The sequence below is a fragment of the Montipora foliosa genome, chromosome 11, assembly GCF_036669935.1.
Source record: "Montipora foliosa isolate CH-2021 chromosome 11, ASM3666993v2, whole genome shotgun sequence".
Taxonomy (NCBI): Eukaryota; Metazoa; Cnidaria; class Anthozoa; order Scleractinia; family Acroporidae; genus Montipora; species Montipora foliosa.
The window spans coordinates 48621542-48643676 of record NC_090879.1 but is presented as its reverse complement, the minus strand read 5'-3'; the positions used below and the strand labels follow the sequence as shown (position 1 = coordinate 48643676).

Sequence of the window (22135 nt, the reverse complement as noted above, 5' to 3'; positions counted from 1 at the left end):
TCCAAGGCTCTGGTAAACTCTGTGTAGGAGAACATGCGCTGTAGGGTTCTTATAGCCAAAAATTGGCTATTTGAACTTACGGTACCTGCTCACTCCGTCGTGCGAACATGAATGCACCAATTAGAGACGCTTTTGATTTTTTTTCACAAAAATTGCACTCGACCACAGCACTGCTCTAACAACTGAGCTATCAAGCCATTTGGGAGTTCGTCAGTCGCGACTGTTGTACTGTTTCTTGTTCGAGGTGAATAAATGTTAGTCACTGTTTAGTTGAATTTATAAAAGACGTGTATTTTGAACTGCAATTGCAATGACTCTTATCGAGAAATGATCATCGCTGTTGAAAGCCACTCGAGCAGTTGCAGCATTGTACATATGGGTTATTGACCAAGCGTGAGGTCAAGATGGCTGGATATTGGCCAAGATCTTTTTTTGCGTGTCGTCCAGGTCCATAAACACGCAAAAAAAGAACGAAGCCAATATCCAGCTATCTTGACGGAACAAGCTTGGTCAATAAAGGATTTATTATATGGGATAAAACACCAAAAAAATGGTCTTTGATCTTTCGAGACCAAGAGAGAAATCCCGAGCGGTCAAAATAGCTTTATCTTGCCCGCTGGGGTAGCCAATCACAGCACGGGATTTGGTTCATCTTGCCCGCTCACGGTGCGTTCACCGGAACCGGGGCCCACCCAGATTATGAAAACCAATCAGAGGGCAGAACCGAAACAATAGATTCCAACATTTTCAGATCCAGATCCAGTTCGTTGACCGGTGATGCTCATGCGACTATGGGGTCGATTGGTTTTCATAATCTGGGTGACCCCATTTCAGTGAACGCACTGTAACTGACCAGTTCCTTGCAGCCCGTAACTAAGTAATTCCTTAAGATTATTCCCTGTGGAAAAAGACTGATCTGTAATTAAAAATCTACTTTAAGGTGTCCGTACCTTGCATTTCTCACAGCAGTGTTGATCACTCAGCGGTACATTCAACATGTGGATATCTCTCATATCACACGCCATTAAAGTTATTATCATTCAAAAACTGGTTTTTTCCCCCTTAATTTTCGTATTTCACGCAGGTGATCATAGCGAAAGTGCCACTTTTAGAAATCGTTCTTTATTAACACACTACTGAAAGAAATAGATCGGAAAACGTTCCAAAATCTAACAGTTTCCAAGAACGTCCTTTCTTTGGGTCCGTCTCGTTTTCCCTCAATGGAACAAAAGATCTTTTATTTTCGAGACAGGTCGCTGATTTGTCTTAAATTTTCTTCCTTCCTCACTGGCAATCATGATGAAAGACAAGGCAAAACTACACAGTTGAGATCACAGCAAGAACTATCAAGACAAAGTAATGCTTTCAAAGGAAAGGAATGTAGATTGTTTTCATCTGTTTTTCATCAAAAAAGGAAACGATTTTCAGATGCGCACAGAGACAAAAAAAGCAGAAGACTCACGAGATTTTGCTTTGAAAAAAAAGGCGCTCTTCTAGAACTTGAAAAATTGATTATTAATGGTAATTGTTTAATAACCCGGTTGTTACGGGAAATTAAAAAGCCATTAGAAGGCGTGCCGACAGAGTTTTAAAAAACATCAATCGACTGAAAAACATGCCTGACAAAGAATTTGCCGTGAAGAGAAGAACACTTAGTCCGATTTTCATGCCACTAGGATTACCAGTTTTATAGAGATAAGTTTAACGTTCTTCCATCGCGAAAGTGTGTTGGCGTGTGCGAATGTTTCTTGTAAAAATACCAAGCTTTTAAAGCCTCTAAATAAACGGAAAGAATGGAAATTACTTTCCCAGATGTTGCAGAGCTGCCTCAATATGGAAAACAACTTTCTTCAAAAAGCAGCAAGAATGTATGGATTTGAAAAGATTCGAATTGTATGCAGATTTCCAGTAGTTCACACAGCACAATTTTGGGTTGAAGCGAAACATTCTATGACAAGAAAATTGTAAAGAAGAAGGCTTAAAACTGACACATTGAACGTGTTTGGTTATGTTTGAACACAGTGACAGACATCAAATCAGTCGTATGCAAAAACCATCATTCACTTGCAAAACAAAGAAGGCTGCTCTTCACACGAAATTCTTTGTCAACCAAATGAACATTGATCGATTTGAGCAACTGCAGCCGCTATATTTTTACACAAAAAGGCGTGATATCCGCTTTTCTTTCCTATTCATAATACATTCTATGGGTTTAGAAATATTTAGCTACTATCGTTCCGGCAGAAAAAATCCTTTAGTTTGGAGTTGTCACATAATTCAGCCTCTTGCTGTCCAAATAAACATTCCAACATCCGGAAAATTAGCCGGGAATCGCTTTACACTACTTCCCCAGCTTTTTTCATTCTTTTGAAATCTTTCTGTCATCTTCAAGGCTTCTCAGCGTCCCTGCAAAAACAACAAAACATGCGATTATGTTAATAATTCAGTCTCCGTTGGTTCTCGAAGTCTAAATGACATGTCAATCCTGTTTAGGAATCTTGAAAAGGCACAACTTTCTTCTAGGAAAACTTGAAACATCTGTTAAGCATTTTGAAAGAGACGTGGTTTTCCTCAATATGCCTTTTACATTTTGACGTTAACGAGAAGTGTATGCCCACTTGAAAATCATATGGAACGGTATGTCCTTTGTGGAGACAGATTATGATCATCTCGTGTTTGTTGCCTGCTCTTTCAATCCGGCGAGTATATATAGCAAGGTGAACACGAGCATGTAACATTCTGTTTTGAACCATATACGAGGGATTGGTAATTATAGACGCCAGAGTTAATCTGAGATTAATGCCTTTGCGGTTTTAAGCTTTGCAGTCTGGCACAGGCCGGCCGCTGGTATTCTATGCCGAAAATCATAAGTTTCTTAAACTGTGAATTTAAACAAATCTAGCAGGTCCACCAACCAAGTATTTTATTAGCGAGATGACGGCATTGCCAGAGTTCAATATTTTACGTCCACTTTTGCGCAAAAGTGGACGCATATTAGAGAAGAGATAGTCGAAATCTTGTGGGAGATCTTTTCGATTTGATTTGTCTGTTCTGCCAATAGGTCTGCTGGAAAATGTCTTCGGATTAGACTGGTCCTTGTCGAGTCAGTAAATCTTCTTAAAAATTTGTTTTGAAGTCTTGAGTCTGTCCGAATGAAACCGCGCAATCTGCGACCACGGTAAACTGTTACACTTTCTTCGGTCTTAAGGAAATCGAAGGGAAATATATGCTTATCTAGCGCCTGATAGTTCTGTAATCAATCTCTTGAAGGCATTACCCGTTATGACAATGATGATGTTGCATTTTAGGCAGTTTTGAAATGTGCATGGTGTTTATTTCTACTCGAGTCTTTAGATATTCATAACATGTTCTTTTCTTTTGTAAATAAGAAAATCTTATCCTGTAGAATCACTGAACCTTGTTCCCCTAACAATTAACGTGGACGGTAACGCAACGCAATGCACAAACATGATCTACAGTTGTAAAGACAAACCTACCTTGCTATTTCACGGTTGTAGGAAATTGTACTAAGCGGAACTCTGGGCTCCCTGTTAGCAGAGAGTTCTTCCATCACAATGTTGTTTGCAGACTGTAAATCTGGCAACTCCAAAGCTGATTCAAGGTCCTGGATATAGTCGATAACATGCTGTAATATCTCCACTTTGCTCATTCGTCTGTTGTTCGGGATATCGGGGACCATTGCTCGGAGCCTCTCGTAGCAATCACTCATGTTGTAGATGCATCCGTGCTCGAGAAGAGAAGACCTAGAACCCCGTTCGCGAACTCTCGGAACGCTTGACGAAGAGATCACTGAAGTGTTCAGTAAGTCCTCTTTGTCGATTGCGCGAGACTTCACGTAATCAGGCTTCATGATTTGATGCTCGCTCGTGAAAACCGTCTGGCCAACGCAGTCACAGATGTGTGTGTAGTAATGCGCCTCTACAGAGCACTAAAGCTATTTACCTGGGCGGAATTGAGGCTGCTGTGTTTTGTCCGGCTTCGCGGGTTGGTAACTTGCAGCTGTGTAAACTTGGTGACAAATTTAAACCAATCCCTGCCCAGCCGGGTGAGGTCTGGCATATAGCTGTGAGAAATCAAAACAAGAGCTAAAGAGCATGCCAAAACAGCCAATTACAGAGCTAAATCTCTTAGTTCCAGTAAAAAAAAAAAGGCAACAAAATGAGAATATCTCAGAGTTCAATTATCAATTGCATAAATGTTTCAACCTCACACGGGTTGAATTTAGCAAACGAAGAGGTTCATTTAAGAATTTGCTTTATTGAATGGTACAATAACACAACTGTTATCTTATCGAAATAGCATTTCTCAAGTGACCATTCAGTGTTTTAAGGCAACTTTATTCATTCAAACACGCCTCTAAGGCGTTTTATAACAGCCCTCCTGCACCGCCCTTAAATCACGTTTCTTGCATAATTTTACCAAAATTTTGATTCGCAAACTGACTAGAATTAAATATCGCAACCCATGCAATTCCAAACATTGAACGATTACACTGCTAGCTGATTTGGTAGATCGTTCGTTTTCTAGTGTCTCCAATTGAACATCGATTTCGTGAGGCATGTACCTTAGAATTTTTTGTTCGTAAGTCAGAATATTTTAGACGAAAAACTGACGGTTCTCTTAGTAAACAATTACAGGAAACCTCGATTGGAGAGTTAATTTTACACGAAAACGGCGGGGCAAAATCGTTCAAAGTCTCAAAAACTCACGTTTCATTTTATATCTAAACATCTGTTTTAGTTTTGTCTTGAAGACCTGCTGTATCCATTTCACTTCTTTCCTACATCTGTTATTTTCTCTCCTTAGTTCCCTTTGACAGATTACGATGACGGAAATGCTCTTATTGCTTAAGTTGAAAAGTTCCACTGAACAAAAAACAACGCCGGCTCAGTGACAGAGACGTACAATCTTCTGTTTTCAAGAGAGAAGGAGACAGTCGATTTGCTGAAGTCATTGCCGCCTGCTATTAAGAAAACAGAGTCTGTGTTTGAAAAGGCCAACATTCCAACCACAGACTTAACTAAGTTGCCTTTTGACGCAAAAACAGATTTCATTAATCTTACTTTTAAAATTTGGACACAATATGTCCCGTTGAAAAGTAAATGTTATCTTTGCAATAAGTCTAGTCACACGACCTCTCAAACTAAAAACGACATAAAACATGCTCTTAACTGAAGTTGTAACCCAGTCGTCGCGTGTCATTCCTTTTTCTGCTCCTTTGTAAATCGGATGCCATTGCTAAAGAAATTTGGCATCAAAATTATGAAAAAGTAAACAAACAAGGATTTGGGTGGGGACTTTTACCACTGTATCACGCACAGAGTCGGATGTTTTGAACAGTCCGTAGAAGAGATTAGGAAACCAAGAAGCAAAACGAAACTATTGAGTTCGACTTATTCCATGCTCTCTTAATTTGCTATTGTTGTTTCAACCCACCGGTTGTGTGTCCGACTGATTGGGCCACTAGCTGTATAAGAGATAGGGATTTTAGAAAAAAACGCCGGACGAGCCTGGCGAGTATCCAGGGTCTGTAGATAGTTGAGGATAAAAAGCTGCGTTTGTGATGAAATTAGGAAATGGCCAGGCCGTCTAGAATTCTTATGAGGATGATAGACTATACACACTTCTACACATTTTCCTTGCAACACAAAGAAAATTCATTCCAGCTGTAAATTTAAAGTATTCCGCTAAACGTAACACTCATAAGTTAAAACAAAACCCTTCTTTTCTAAACCTAAGCATACAACTGAACATGCTTACCAGGAAGTGAATCTTGCTCTGAAGCCGTCATATGATAACATCTCAGGAAGTTGTACCAAAGGTAAATTCCCGCTAGGTTTAATTCTTGCGACGAAACTCGATCGTATTTCCTTCAGATTCACAATGGGGTCTTAGCCACCTTCAAAACCAGTAACAAAGATCAGTACAGGAAAGTAATGCTCAGCAGCTTTGATTCAAGTGGTCACACGTTTAATAAATGTGGAAATGATCATATCTTATCTGAACAATCTTATAGACACCTGAGAAAATTCAGGTGGAACGGGACTCGAACCCGTGACCTCTGCAATGCCGGTGCAACGCTCTACCTACCCTGCGAATACAGCCGCCTCTTATCGCTCCCGGCCGCTAGGGGCGACAGCTATGCTCTACCGATACACACTTGCATATGGAGCAGGTCGATTTGTTGGGCTCGTTTGTTCCCGTGAAAGGACTCGATGAAAGAAAGAAATGTATGTTGTACATTTCGTCTATGACCCACATTTCAATTTATATAAATTTCGTTCATTCAATTTAAAATTCTATTTGAAATTTGAGCGTCGAAAACGCAGCTTTGCAGCCTGGAAACAGGCCATTTCATTCTTGAGAAGCAGAAAGTGGGAGTGGGGGATTTCTTTTTAGTCTGATACTTTTTCTTGAGTTAACATATAACATTTCTTTCAGTACAAGATTTTCTCAGCTTGGTAATTTATTGCCAAACCGATCTGCAACTGTCATGAGGCAAAGCACAACAGGATGGAAACGACAGAAAATTTCTCTTGGACAGACCTATTGTAGCAAGATGGATTCAGATTGTTTAAGGCCCCACGCTCTGCTGATCATGATCATGCGCAAATTCCACGTCCACCCACCGCAATCTCTCTCTCACACCTCAAACAATAAACAGCCCATGGGAGAAAACATTTAAGTACAACCGTCGGATGAAATCCTGGCACAATTTGGCATCAGTTCATTGAAGCAGGTGAGGAAACATGACCCAAACCAGTTGACTTTGAGGTTATTCTAGAGCTTTTTGAATGAAAACAGTTGTGACAATTTGAAAGCACGTCCTGTTTATTTTCACCAGCGAGTGTCGTGACTTTTCCCACGGCGGCAGTAATGTGTTTGAGTTTGACCTAAATTGTTGATGATTATTTTCCTTCGTATTGGAAATGACCGTCTAGTAACTAAATTTGAACGCACTGCTATCTTTCCGACTTCATTTGCAGCTCAATTTGTGCGAGTCAGATGCACGCTAGCCTAACATGCCTGGACTGTTTTGAGGAGATTACTAATCGAAGAACTTACGTCTGACATTTGATTTTCACAGCTGCTTTGGCTGTCCCCAAGTTCACGCCTCCTCTCAAAAAGTAAATCTCAAGGTCATGCTAGCAAAGATCTGAAAATATTGAAACTTGGATTGGACTTAACAACCAAACTGTGGACGGGCAGCTTCAAACTTTTTTAGCTAACGGAGTAAGCTTATCTCTTTTTGTCTTTGTATCTTTTGTCATCAGTACCTTAGTCTAGTCCTCTTGCTCTTCAAGTTTAAAAAGAATGATTACTCAGTTCATAAAATCGAAGGAAAATTTTGCCGACTTCATTGTTTTCGTTGTTCTCATCATTAGCATACACATTTGCTTCTAAAGGGCGCCTTTCTACACTCAAATTACTCTCAAAAGTTCAAAGAACTCGACAAACTGTAACCTTAATCTTTCCAATTTAAAGCCTTAATGTTTTGATAATCAGCGACTAATATTAGCGGTCAGTGATTAATGACAAATCGTTTTCTGGCAAAGGCGCTGATAGTCTATGAGGATCCTATACATTCCTTGCAAAATTTGGGACTCACAATTAATATTTCGGTATTGCAATCGAGCCAGCCGCGCGAAGATGTTAGGCTGTCGAGGCGGCAGCAGCCTGATTCCACTCGAAATTGTTCTGGTGGCATTTTTTTTTTTTAATTGCTCTCCAGTTTGCAATCTGCATGTAATTTAATGTAAATTTAGAGCTTGAGTGCTTCCGGTGAACTGGAAATCCATTGTAACTATTTTGTCACTTCATTTCAACAACTACGCTTGTTAAACAATTTCTCATTCTTTTTTTTTTTCTCAAACTACACGTTGCACGCATTAAGGAAAGCTTTTCAATCGATAGTTGGCTCAAAATGCGGCTTTGGTATATACGGAGGCTCAAAACGCTCCTGCCAGCGCTTCTCTTTCAAGTTTGTGACGTAGGATATGGGGAAGAGAAATGTGTAGTATGAGTTGACATCCTGTGTCTTTCTGAAAGAGGGTTTGTTGGAGTTTTGAACTGAAAAGGCTCCACTCCGCTCATGATAAAATAAATATCTCGATAATCTCCACAGAATTACAAGCTTTGTGTTTATTATTATTGTCCATCATACGTCACAACTGTGTTAGAAGCTGCTGACCCATAAATGACGCCCACGGTTCCAGGGGCGAAAAAGCAATTTCAAACTCATATTTCTCTTAAGTAAAAGCAATTGGTGCAAATAATGTGGTGAATCCTATCCTTTAATACATGGTCTTTCATACGGAATTGAGTTGATTTTTGGCTTCAGATAAACCCCCCCCCCCCCCCTCCCCCAAAAATATGAACGATTCCGGGTAGAGCTGACACTCAAACAGTCGGTACGTAACAAAATCAGAAAATGACTGCTATTGACGACTTTCATTTGCAAAGTGAAATGACTAGGGCTATGCTACGAATTTTGTCGTGTTTTAACGGTCTTATGTCGTTCGATTTTCTTTTTTTCCTCGCCGCAGCGCCATCTATAGTTCACGTGAAAAATGTCGTACAGGAAGTTGTCCTTTTTTCTCTTTCTTTATTTCATTAATCACATCCTCTCCTCTTAATACTAAATCGAGAATTGTAGAAGGCTAAAACTCCTTTTTAAAATCATTTGATTAAATTTCAAAAAGGAACTTACCTTCTGTTACTTCCGCTTCACTGACCTTGTCAATCACACTCCGGCTAAAGAAGTCGCTTATTGATCTCTGGGGCATTTAATAGAGTGTTTTCGCTCATATGACTAGCAGCCATATTTGCATACTAACACAAAAGGAAGAATTTTCATAAGAATAGAGTTCAATACCCAAAAGAATATTTCGTTCCTCCAACATGGCCGCTGTTTCTTTGTTTCACTCCTCTAACATGGCCGCCGTGACGTCATGTGAAATACTCCACAGGCCATTTTCGAAATATATTCAGCTTGATAGTGAGGCAGAGAGGACAAAAACAATAGAAGCAAGTTGCAATGAATGTGAAATATATTAGCATATCATCCACTGTTCTCTAAACATCTCTTTCAAGCTGAATTTTAATACATCGAAATTGGCCTATTCATTTACCACTCAAATGTCAACTGAACCGAGTACTTTGAACACCTCATGGACTCATAAGTTTTGACTCGAAATGAAAGCGTTTCAAGCTGCCGTCAAATCGGGTCGAGTACTTTTGCGGACCTCTCAGAAAAAAAAAAGTAGATAAAAATGAACAGCAGCAATACAATAAGAGAAAATTCTTGCATGTGGATAAGTCGCTTTTCGCTAAAAATCTATGAATAAATAAAATAAAATAAACTATATATTTTTAGATTTTCGAGGTACGCACGTGCGTATATGGACGCTACGCCCCTGGGGGGAATTTCACTCCCTCGAACTGACAGAGGAGAGGCCTTTTGCGTGGGCGGGAGCAAACAAAGAAGAATGAAGACGGTTAAGTGAATGGCAAAGAAACTGATGATGTGTCATTTTATTTCTTTATTCTGGCATATAAAAATCAGCATAGAGATTTCATGAAATCTTTAGACCAATACTGATGAATGGAAGCAATACTAATTTTCTACCAAGTAAAATCACGAGAGCATTTTTCCATGGAAACGTGGAAAACCCTATTGAACTATACAGCTGTGGTTTCCATTGATAATAATAAGTGTGATTATTTCGTTGCAATTAAAATTATCTCGCGTTCCACTTATTCTTCCAAATAAGAATTAAAAGTATTGATGAAAAAGCGTGCCATACGAAAATGGATGTTGATTCCCCTATCCCCCCCCCCCCCCCAACAAAAACAAATTCGGTAAAACCCTTCCCATTCTTTTCACTTTTTATCTATTTACAGCATCACCAGGCCTACAATCTACCTGTAACCTCATGCACTTCGTTTGCTGTTTCCCAAGCATCTCCGCAGCCGTTTTTTGGACATCCAACAACGCTCCGAAAAGAAACGGCAGAGGAAACTTGTTTGCACTTTGCCTTACGACATATTTTAAAACAAATATAAGAATTCATAAGTCTGCAACGTTAAATTATGAAACTCCATGAAAAGTTTGCCCAACAGCCAGGAGTAGCTCTTGACGATTTGAAACCCTTTTCGTGTTTAGTAACTCGCCAGCGAATCATACAACAAAGCAGCAGGCTCAGTGTCTTTTCTAACGCTAAGAGTTCAGTAGCTCGGACTTGTTTCTCGCCGCCGTTTAGCTGGAGTATTGAGAGCGTAGTTTGTAAACGGCAGGACGACATGCTGGGTAATGCAATCTACAAAACAAATATCAGATAATTGTAGATGCACGTTTTTAGCTAAAAGAATATTCGTAGGATTCGTACAAGACAGCGAATGAACTTCTTTCTTTATACTGAATCAATTTTTCGGTGCTTTACACAAATTAATCAATTGAGTGATATAGAAGGCCTTTGTCAGGAGTTTTATACTACACCCTGACAAGACAGGGACGTGAACAGTGCCGTGTGATAGAAAATTCCCATCCAAAACTCACCTAGAAGCCATTGTTCAGTAATGTTGACAGCTTGTGTTCTTCGCGTCATTGACCCAATGCAGATGCCAGCTTTTCTTACGGACAAGCTCACCTGGTAAAGATGAAGAAATTAGATCTATCAGAACATCTTTAATGTGGGAAATGTTTCATGGCCTGTTATTGAGCGAGGATTAAATCTGTCAATCAATCAATAAGTCAGTCTGTCATACGGTCAACGAACCAATTAGAAAGTCAGTCATCCAGCCTGCCAGCGAAGTCAGGCGCCAGGCAGTCTTTAGTCATTAAGGCAGGCAGTAAGTCAGCAGTTTATTCAAGTAGCCATGTCACGCTTTTATTGCTGGTTTCACTGCAGGGTACTTGAAGACAAAAAGACCGTGTAACGTATTCTGAGATCTGTTATTTCGGATTCAAAGCTGGAAAAAGACCGACAAAAGTAAATTTCGTACGGCTCTATATGTACGCGATATACACGAAAAAAGACTGGCTTTCGTTGGCGACGCAACAAGCATAAGCTCAATCAAAACACGCAAATTGACTGTGCCTTTTGTTGGGGCACCATTTTCTGGGAAAAAGGGGTTGAAACAACCGTCTTTTAGAAATCAAAGCTAAACCTTTCGTGTTTGGAAAACAAAGTTGCGAAATCCAAAGGACTGAGGGGATTGTTCTTTTGATAGAAACGGTACTCTTTTATATGAACGAGGTCGTGGCAGGTTTACTGAAAAAGCAAAACAGCAAAATGTCCGAGACAACGCGTCAATTACCTTTCCTCCGCAGAGACTGATAAGGGCAATCAAGGAATCGCTCGGAGGAGAACAATTCTCGGACACAAATATTGGGGGACAGTCAACGAACAGTTCCTGCCGGTAGCCTGCTCCAACGCTGACACGTTCAAGTCGGCACAGCTGAAAAGACAGACAAATACTGGCGTCACATAGAAGACCTTTTTAGACTGTGCAACATCTCCCAAGATGTTCGGCTCTCTTACGATAACTATCCAGCATTTATGGAGTCGAAAAAGTTCACCATTCTAGAATTTTTTTAAATTTACGTGGATAAATTCTTTTAACATAGCCAAGAATGAAAGAAAGATGGAAGTGATCCTCGCATGCAATTATGTGGAAAATCTTGTACACACCTGAAAAATAGTCCAGTTTCAAGTTCTCCATGGCCGCTGAATAAAAACACTGAGGACGCATTTTTACAGGGCTAGCCTTCATCTAAAGCGAATATATTCATAAATTCAAGCGAGAAGATGACTTGTTTACTGCTCTGTCTATTGTTTAGTTTCAAATGTCAGGCACCTTCGTGCCGGCGCGGTATTTGTGAATATATTCAGTTCAGATGGAGGCTAACCTTGCAAGAATGCGACCTCAGTGTTTCTATTCAGCGGTCATGGAAAACTTGAAACTGGACTTTGCAGATGACTTCAACGGGATTCGAATCCATGACCTCTGCGATGCCGGGGTTAATGCTCTGCCAACTGAGCTATGAAGCCACTAAGCTGAAGCCGCCTGAATTTTTCAGGTGTCTATAATCCGCACTTCCAATAGACATTTCTTTTGGCGCTGTCCACACTAAAACGCTGAGTGTATTCATCGAAACTGCAGCGATTTGAAAACGCTCTCGAAAGTGGAAAAAATGTACGTATCGTTTTAGTGTGGACAGTCGAAAACGCATCGAAATGAAAACGATGACGTCATCCGCACCACGTGAGTTGTACTCAGGCTTTGAAAACATGGCAGATGAAAACATACTAGCAAATATTGGTATACTGTTTGAAGCTTAACCTTGCTCTATTCAATCTTATCTTGGTTTTTCGTAAAATAAGAGAATGTGTCGTTTTCAAAATCTTCCCATTTATAGTGCTGGAGCAGGAACACCATATCGAAGGTCGAGGAGATTTTGGAACAAAACAAGCGAGCAAACGTGAAGTTGTTTACAGCTTTCAAACTTGCAGTGGCGGGAAATGCCCAAAATATCGCGGCCGTATCTCTTTCGAGCATGCACATTCTCTTCAACCAATAACACAGCATGTAATTAAGAGTTTTCGAGCGTTTCAGTGCGGACTGTTGAAAATGCTGCGAGAACGGTAGTGTGTTTCCGATGATACCGAAACCGGATACTTTTTTTAACGCATTAGCGTGGAAGGGGCCTAAGAATCTTGATATTGTCTCTAGAAACCGCAGAAAATAGGAAGCAACCATTTGGTTATCGAAAAATGGTGGAAGAGCCGAATTCTAGACCACTGAAAACCAACCCAGCAAGTGGCAAGAACGGGACTCAAAGCGTGCGCAACCGTGTTCAAGTACAACGTCACTACCACTGGACCAAGCCGCTTAGCCGCAAACTAGCAATTCACGCCCTGAAATACAACCAAACCACTTTTTCGCGATTTAACAAATTGATGTCAGTTTTTCATGCGTCTGTCCTGTTATTGATCATGAATTGCGTCATAACATTGTCAAAGTAGCTGTCGCCTCGTGGATCCGCAGACTAGCTTTGACAATGTTATGACGAAATTCATTGTCAATAACAGGACAGAGGTATTAAAAACTGATAACAATTTGTTTTTTACAATAACAAAAAGGCAGAGGGGTCAAAATTAAGTCAAAACACGAGAAGAAAGTGAGACAAAAATGCGAGAAACGTCAATCTGACGCGAGCAATATTGCGTCATTATCGCATAAATTATAAATTTATGTGTCTGTCCGCTTATTGTCAATAAAAATTAGCCAAAGAACGCACTAGAATTTTTGCAGTCATTGTAAAATACATTGTTTGACGTTTCGTGCAGAAAGAGCAAAAAATGCAGAATCCGCTGACCTTAAAAAAATCAGCTGTTTTTCTTCGAGTTTTTAGTCCACGATGACGCTGGTAAGGAAAAAGGAAGCCCCTATACCTGGTACTTACCTGTGCGGCAGGAAAAGCTTCGGATAACTCGTAAGGTTCTTCATCCACCCAATGGCCAACTTCTAAAGCTTTCATTATCTGCAAAGTAAAGAAGAAGGGAAGGACCAATTGGAGGTTTTCACGTGACGTCACCGCCGCAATGTTGGTAGACGAGAACAAAAGATCTCTCATTAGCTTCTTTTGTTCGTCCACCAGAAGTCGTACATTTCTCTATTGTTATTTGTGTCCCTATCGTTTGAAAACGTCCTATATTAGGCGGCATTTGAAGCTTGGAGGCTGAAGACTCAAGTTGCGTTTGAAATCAGTCAGAACAACAAGGGTCCATTAACCAAGAATAAGAATCTGGTATCAGGTTTGTCCTCATCAGCGTCAGAAAAGTGTCTATTTTTAAATCAAGTTTTGCAGGAACATAAACAACAGACCAAATCAGCTAACTCAATGTTTTACCCAATTCAAATCTCCCGAGGTTAAGATTCTTTGTGCATTTTATTTGCATAATAAGGTAGCTTTCGCATTTAAATGATAAAAAAAATACTTGGAACAAAACGTTTTATTACCAAGTGGTTTGAATTGGGTACAACATTGAGTTAGCTGATTTTGTCTATTGTTTATTTTCCCGAAAAAATTGGTTTCAAAATAGACACTTTTCTGACGCTGCATAATGGGACTAGGCCAATTTGTGTAAATCTTACTCTTGGGTGATGGGTTCTTGGTCAAAAGAAAAAATGGCAACGAGAACGCAATAAGATTATGAGTTCGTGGAACACAAGGCCTCCAACGATCGCCCTTTGAGCCATGCCCATTCATAACGAAAGTACCGCCGCATCCGTGGCTCAGTTGGTTGAGCACCGGGCTATCACGCGGGTGGTCGTGAGTTCGACTCCGGCCGGACAAACAGTCAGGGTCTTTAAATAATTGAGGAGAATGCGCTGCCTTTGCAATTACATCCGCAAATGGTTATAATCTCTAGTCTTCTCGGATAAGGACTGTAAATCGTAGGCTCCGTCTCAGAAACCGTGTTCAAAAGAAACTCTGTGAGGCGTTAAAGATCCTACACACTGATCGAAAAGAGCAGGGCACGTAGTTCCCGGTGTTTTGGTCTTGTCTGATTGAGAACCACAAGTTAATTACATTCACAAAATTATGAAGAACGGCGCCAGGACGCTTCCTCGACAATTCCTTCCATGTATCTGCCAAGACCGGTACATAACGTGTAGTTAACTACATCTTTAGGTTATTCTCTGACTGGTTTTTTCACTGCCCTAATGCAATTTTAATTTAAACAAATGTTCTACAATATCATTGAACTAAAAACTGAAAAGGAATAGATTTCTCTGTACAGTTGCTGAATAAGCAGTATGTAACCAATCTGTAACTCGAAGTCATTCTTCTAACATCCGAACAGCTGAATCGCAAAGCCTTGACCAATCAAATTCAAGGATTTGGGTTCCCGTCCTGTTAACTTTTTTTGTAACAATTATTTTAGTTTTTTCGTTTTGGTCCTGGCATGATACCAAAATTCAACATCTACCTTACGAAAGTTTACGGAACTTGATCAAATTCTTACCCACGTGGGTGACACCAGCCAGCATCCTTGAGCGATGGCCATTAGTACGTTTAGCGTTCGGCGAGGACTTCCAGCGATCACGTGACTTGTTGCCGGCGAGACTCGATCCTCGATGAAAAAGCCGCCCAATTTTCGAACCACGGATAAGACGATATCCTGCTCGCTAAAACAATTATACGACGTCACAAAAGAGTTAAGATGAAAGCTGAAGGAAAAACTCAACTTTAGGCATACTTTGTGATCTGACATTCGGGAATGTCAGAACACCATAAAACAACATAAAATGACCAAGTTCGGAATTTATGGCCCTCGCGCGCTCTTCGCGCGTGGGTCATAAATCGACGGAAAAAATACAAAATGTCTTACAGAAAGGACCTCGAGCTTGGTTAGTAAGAGGTATTTATTTGATTCACTCTGAAGATCGCATAAACCCTTCTGACAAACAAGATTTGGAAAACTGACAATGTTTCACAACAATTTTGATAAAAAGCGTCTCGTGAAAACGACATTCTAATTCGTTTGAGTGCTATTGTGTTGAAGCTTTTTAGAGTGCAAAATGTTCCAGTGCATCGTATAATTATAAGATGAAGTTTCGTCGCCTAAGTTAAGCCCTGTTTGTGAGAGTTTTTCTTCAATAGACCAATTTCGATATATTAGAATTCAGCCCGAAACAAAAGGCATCATATAGAGGCTCTAGGGAATAAATATAAGGATTTGCATGAGTTTATTCCCCAGAGCCTCGAGATGATACCTTTTGTTTACGACTGAATTTTAATATATCGAAAGTGGGCTATTGTTCGATAGGCGACCTCCTGGAACGCGATCGGCGTTGGATGGGTAATCACAAAGAATACACAGGCTTTGGAGAAGTCAGTCAGGGGTTTACAGCGGTGGTATAGCGGCAAATTCGTCCTTTCAGAGATTTATATATGCAGATAAATCCTCTAATTCACCAGTCCCGCTCTTTCTTTCTACATGACTAATTCCACCCCAGGATTGTAGTAAATACTTTTTAATATATTCCCCCGCATTAGTCTCCATTGCAAGCTAGTTCCAGTCTAATACTGAGAATACGAATATGGTCTATTGAACGTGTTAAACGGGTCTTTGTGTAAAATCATGGTTATTGAATAACGAAAGGAAACGGTTGACGGAATCATAAAACACAGCAAGACAAATTAAACACTAACATATGTTTAACACACTTACTTAAAATGCATGCTCGTCATCACAATTGAGCGTTTTGGCTGTTAAAAGAAAACAAAGTGCAATTGATATCATAAACTGGGTTAATAACCAGGGTTAATGAGGGTATGCTTGATACTGAAAATTAACAAAAAGATCTGTATCATCCGCCGAAGCCATCGGCTTTGTCTCTATAAAATGGCTACCATTCAAACAAACAGTAAATTCTCTCGAGGACGGCAAGATTTTGTGAAAATTTTGATCCACTTTAATAATTCCCACTTCTTCTTCTCCACCGTGCGGCAGTGCTTCCCATAAATGGTGTTTTGTCAGAATCCGCGATCACGACTAAGCAGTTGAACTTGCATGACGTGATATCAAGACAAAACTTACCAGAACTTCACTGAGCAAATAAAAATCGAAGCTGTGACTGAATGTATATAGAAATAGAGAATAAGACGGTCTGCTTACAAGCACCTAATAAAGGGAAAAGGTGGACAAGTATGGATACAAACTAGGGCGAAAGGTGGGCGCGGAATGTGATGGATGAAGAACCTTCGCTGTTCAACAGCATCAGGAACTTCGTTTTCGTGCATCACCCAAGGACAGAGAAACATCTCTGACCTGGGTGGAATACCCGTTGGATAACCGTTGCTATACCGACCGAGCTACAAGGCCAGTCGGGAGCAGGCCGTGGGAATTTGAGGACAAATCGGCTCGGTTCAAGCCAAGCGCTAAGTATGAATGAGTAAAGTTGAGATTTTAAAACCTTTGCAAAAAGCGTGGACGATTAGTCTTGCACAGCGTTGGATCAAAGAAGATCGTGATCAGTCTGATAACTTATTAAAAAATATTTATGAAAGTCAAGTCAGTAGACTGTTGCACGACTGATAAAACAAAGCGAAAATGTATGTTGTCATTAGTAGCGTGTATGTATCTATGTAAACGGCACAGAAATCAAGTGAGATCGTGGGTTCGATTCCTACCCAGGTCAGAGATTTTTCTCAGTCCTTGGGTGATGCACAAAAAAGGAGTTCCTGGTGCTGTTGATCATCGACGGTTCCTCATCCATCCACCACTTTCACGGTAGCGAAAGGCCTCACTTGATTTCTGTGACATTCACACATATAAGTATATACACGCTACGTGTAGTAAGGATAACACTCATTCATACCCAACTGGGATCTGGTCATTCTACGAGTGCGTAATAAGGACGTAGAGGACGTGGATATGAATAGACTTATATGAACGACCGTCTTTCATATCATTGAAGTGCGTAAAGAGGTATGGCAAGATCGACTCAGTTGCGAACAAGGAAAGCCTGAAAATTAGTAGAGCACCGTAGCGGTATCACAGAGGTCATAGGTTATTTTTTCCCGTATTTCAAGTACGTCTTTTATATCAACATCCTCCATTGGTTCATTGCGAACTCACAAAGTGACCAGCTGCCAGTTGGTTTGAAAGCTGATTAGGCCATTTCCGAGTTCATGTCTGCCTCCTCTACAAAGCGAGGCCAAGTGCGAAGTTTTTCTTATGAATATTAGTTGTCATTCAAATGTAAAGTAGAACTAATTACCATCACAAAAACTTTGCACTTAGACTCGCTTTGAAGAGGAGGCAGACATGAACTTGGAAATGGCTCATAGATAGAGCATTGCATCGGTATCGCAAAGCTCAGGAATTCAAGCCATTTCATCTTAACACGAAAGCTAGAAGACGAACACGTGCCACAATCTTAAGATTGCTCTTTTGCATGCCAATAAGTACAAAATGACTGCAATGATTCTGTGACAGAAATCATGATGATGATTCGGTTTCCTCTGACCTTCAAAATTTTCACTGGTTTGGTTTTCTGTTTCTTCATCACTTGGTTCTCTTCAGCTTGCTGCTCTTCCTCGTCTGTGCACGTGTCATTGTCATCTCCACTAATAATCTCGCTACTTATTTCCCTCTTCCTTGCCTTGTCTTCTTTACTTTCGTTTTCATTCTTTCCCTTAACATCATCTTCCTCGTTCATTTCCTCCTTTCCACGCCCGTTCACCCGGTAAACCGGCTTTTCCAAACTAACTAGATTTTCCCGACAAACCAGTTTTTCTTGTTTAATAACTTTCTTTGGGATCAAAGTTTTTTCGTCTCTGCAGCCAGTTTCATTCTTTAAACAATGCTCCCTTTTCAACGCTCCGCCATTGCTTTCAGTCCCGTTTATCTTTAAGTCTCGAAAATCTACGGTGTCGATATTGCCCAAAACTCTTGCTGTTTTTGAAAACTTCTTTTTCACAGTACTTCTGTTTTCATTTGTTGGAAACACAGCCGATTCTGAAACAAACTCTTCACAATTCTGATTCAAGTTGATTTCCTGAGAAACGTCTCCCTTTGTCTTGGCCTGTGTGCTCTTCTTCTCCCTGGGAGTTTTGGTCGGCTTCATCTTTCTACCAATACCTCCGTTGGTATTTTTGATACCATTATCACACGTCACTATACATAAAGCACACAGTTATATTTTGTTAATCAAACATTGGTTTTTGAGGAGAGGAGAAAACTGGTGTACCCGGAAAGAAATCGCTCGGGGCAGAGTGGAAAACGAATAAATTAATCCCACAATGGTGAGAGGCGAAGGATCTCACCTCAGCGACAGCCCTGGTCCCAGGAATAGTAAAGATCGCTTTCACGCTCGGTTTCAAATAATCGTAAATTTGAACTGGAGAAATTGAAATACATGACTTGAAGATTATCGTAGTTAATCAGCAACTCAACTCAAGTATTTCAATTTCCGCAGTTCATAACATGAATAATTAGCAACTGTTCTTGGATTTCACATGACGTCACGGCCGCCATGTTGGTATCCCCAAACAATGAAACGGCGGCCATGTTGGTGTCCCGATCCAATCCTCCGGGAATTGAAGAACTCTATTATTATGCAAACTTTTTCTTTTGTTTTCTTTGAAAAACATGGCTGTTGATCACGTGAATGAAACCCAAGAATTCACCGAAGTGGAGGTGGCTAGTGCGGTTGGATACTTACCCAGACGCCAAGTGCGGAAATTGAAATTCATTAGTTAAGTCGCTGCTTTTAAGCACTTAAAAGTGCGATGATCTTCAAATCATGTACTTCAAATTCTCCACCACAAGCCACCTCCATCTCGGTGAATAGTTGTTAAATATTCTATCCATATTCAACTCTCAGGGGATAGAAATTACACCTACCGCTGAACAACCTCGCTCCCACGGTCTCTCTGCTTGGAAGGGAAGAAGAGAGACCATGGTAACGAGTTTGACAGCTGAACAGCTCCCAGTAAATGATTTGCTAGAAATCGGATACTACGTTATGCGTAAAGGATTCTGGGATCACCAGGGTGCAAACACTGCCATTCTCTGGAAAGAAATGTACAGCAGAAGTTGTGTCTTCATCAAAGGAAGCGATGTTGGACAAAGAATAATCTTCCGATTAGTACAGTCTTGCTTTCGTAAGATTGACTGTGAAAGTACAAACTTTGGTATATATTTGAGGGGATTCACTCAATAAAAACTTTTCAATATATAATTGCGTGTATCGAGATTGTTTTCTTTTTAGTTATAACGCGTTAGAACATTGACATGGCCGCTGGAATTTTACCTCCTCACGGGAGAGAAATTGCTGTCGGGAGGATGGAAATTTTTTACCCAGCTATTGCGCTTTAGAGGGATAAAACCAGGGGAATACGGAAGTTGTCAATCAGTTTTATTGAACATCATCTGCAGGTTTTGAGGCCTGGACAACTTTAGCTGTGCAATGCTGCTCAAGAGAGCTATTTTTACATTTTCAACTAAACAGGAAATGGCTCACTTTTAAACTCATCATGGACACTGATTTTTCGTCTTCTATAGTGACAAAGAGGGGATTTGAATGCCCAATTACTTTGATGTATTATTAAAATTATGCACTAGAGCAGACGTTAGTACTCATCAAAGCCTTGAACATATCCCGATTTAATTAATAACTCTGGACACGATTTATAGCTCTGCAAACGTATTCAGCACGCGTATAATGACCTCTGAAAAGGCTTTATTGAGTCAATCACTTCAAAGTTACACCTTATTTTGCACTATTTCGAGACCGTACATTACTTGATACAGCTAAAGATTTCACAATCGATCTTACGGAAGCCGGAAAGAGTGATAAATCGAGAGATTTTATCGCGGTAATCACACAAAAGCTCTCAATTTTCAAGAACAAACAGTCGCGGTAAAAATACGTTTTTCGTTGTCCAATATCACCGATTTTGACGAAGACAGCTTTCTGTCGTACATTACTTTCCAGCGACTTGCAATGTTTGCCCCCTGGTGATTCCAGAATACTTTGCGTATAACGTAGGTCTCAGGTTACTGGCAAATCATTCGTTGGCTTGGTAGCTCAGTTGGAGGGGCGGTGCGGTGCAGTCGCGCGGTCATGGATTAGAGCCCAGTTTAAGATTTACTGTAGACCTTACGCGCGAAATGTTTGCGATTTTGTTCTTATCTCGTAGTAACAGAAACCCATAAGGGTTGAAACGTGTAACGCGCGTTCACAGTTTCCGAATATTCAGTGCTAAGTACCATATTTGGAAACCCCTCGCTCCAGCTAATTTCGCGCGAGAACATTGGTGGTATTGCGTCGCGGTGTTCTTGCGAACTGATTGGTTGAATGTTTCTCTCTTGTTGTTCCAACTATGGTACTTAGCAAATTGAATATTCAGAAGCTTGTTTCCCAGCACACAAGGGGCCGTTACACGTTTCAACCCTTATTGGTTTCTGGTTGTAATCAATACTACTTTAACTACATTTTCAAAAAAAATACCACAAAATGTTAAACAAAACGCAACAACGTATTTTCGATAGATCTACCTCAGTCAGCAAAGGCGGGAAAAGCGAAATAAAAACTTTTGACGCTTAGGAATTACTGGAATTTGATATTTTGGGAACTTAATCGTGGTCTTGTATTTCAAGTCGGGTTGTTTGTCATGTCTGTGAGCTTGGAAGACTTCCGTAGTTAGGTCACACACGCAAGTGCCTTCTCCTGCGATCATGACTAAAACACCACACGAGTACATACGGGTAACATACGAGTAACATACGAGTAACATACGGAACATACGGACACATACGAGTAACACACGACTAACATACGAGTAACATACGGATACATACGACTAACACACGGATACATACGACTAACATACGGATACATACGAGTAAAAAAATACGAAAATATACGAGTAAATTTCATACCAGTACATTTTTATGCAAAGTAACGACAACTTAAGTAAAATATTACACATTACTTCCCCGACTAAGGAAAGTTTGCGTTACAAGAGCAAAGATATTTGATATTAAACTGGTGGCCTGGGGTCATGCCTGGTAATCTGATGTGCGCAAAAAATAGCCTGTCGCGCAGTGGATGGTCTTCACGCGTTCGATCTTTACCGTGCACTGAACAGATTGAAGAGCGTAATACTGATTTACAGATGACACATTTGAGAAAGGAACTGTGATGTAGATGTAACTAACAGTGGTAAGTGAAGTGTTTTTGCTACCGCAGATGATACCAAAAATCTGCTTTAGTTTTGTAACATGAAAGATAAAAGCACATGTTTTGCAAACCAAACGAACCATCGATTGCATTATGATTTGAGCCAACTGAATAGTCACAGAATGACACAGTCAGTAGCTATTTAGTCTTATATGTCTGTTTATCTTTGTCGTTTAAAAGTGTGTTGTTAGAATATCAGGAAAAAATAATTCTTCGAACGTACGGTCAGGGGCATCCAACGAGAATATAGTTCAAAACCACTTAAACATAGCATTGTTAAACGTATTTTGGTATTTAACGGTAGATATAGGCATTGCATGCATTACAGGCCAAAGCAGTGCAAATGAAG

At 40.2% G+C, this 22135-nt stretch overlaps 2 protein-coding genes and 1 long non-coding RNA gene across 3 annotated transcripts in view; 1 reads left to right on the top strand and 2 right to left on the bottom strand.

Moving 5' to 3' along the window:
* Positions 1-1103: 1103 nt before the first annotated feature.
* On the bottom strand, positions 1104-8890 carry LOC137974989 (DNA-binding protein inhibitor ID-2-A-like). The gene is made up of 3 exons (XM_068822019.1): positions 8732-8890; positions 3498-4084; positions 1104-2406 (listed from the first exon to the last, which is right to left on the bottom strand). Exons 2-3 carry the CDS (start codon positions 3869-3871, stop codon positions 2388-2390), a joined length of 393 nt encoding a protein of 130 aa, XP_068678120.1. The 5' UTR covers positions 3872-4084; positions 8732-8890; the 3' UTR covers positions 1104-2387.
* On the top strand, positions 6477-10064 carry LOC137974990 (uncharacterized). The gene is made up of 3 exons (XR_011117518.1): positions 6477-6760; positions 7109-7254; positions 9925-10064. It is a non-coding gene; the product is annotated as an uncharacterized lncRNA (long non-coding RNA).
* LOC137974988 (microcephalin-like) overlaps positions 9525-22135 on the bottom strand; it is a 34693-nt gene continuing 22082 nt past the window's right edge. Inside the window, exons 11-17 of the mRNA XM_068822018.1 lie at positions 18067-18716; positions 16266-16303; positions 15057-15219; positions 13490-13567; positions 11341-11481; positions 10580-10670; positions 9525-10340 (exon numbers count right to left, since the gene is read on the bottom strand). Coding sequence (XP_068678119.1) covers positions 10249-10340; positions 10580-10670; positions 11341-11481; positions 13490-13567; positions 15057-15219; positions 16266-16303; positions 18067-18716 — 1253 coding nt within the window. The 3' untranslated portion in view covers positions 9525-10248. The remainder of the gene's footprint in view (positions 10341-10579; positions 10671-11340; positions 11482-13489; positions 13568-15056; positions 15220-16265; positions 16304-18066; positions 18717-22135) is intronic.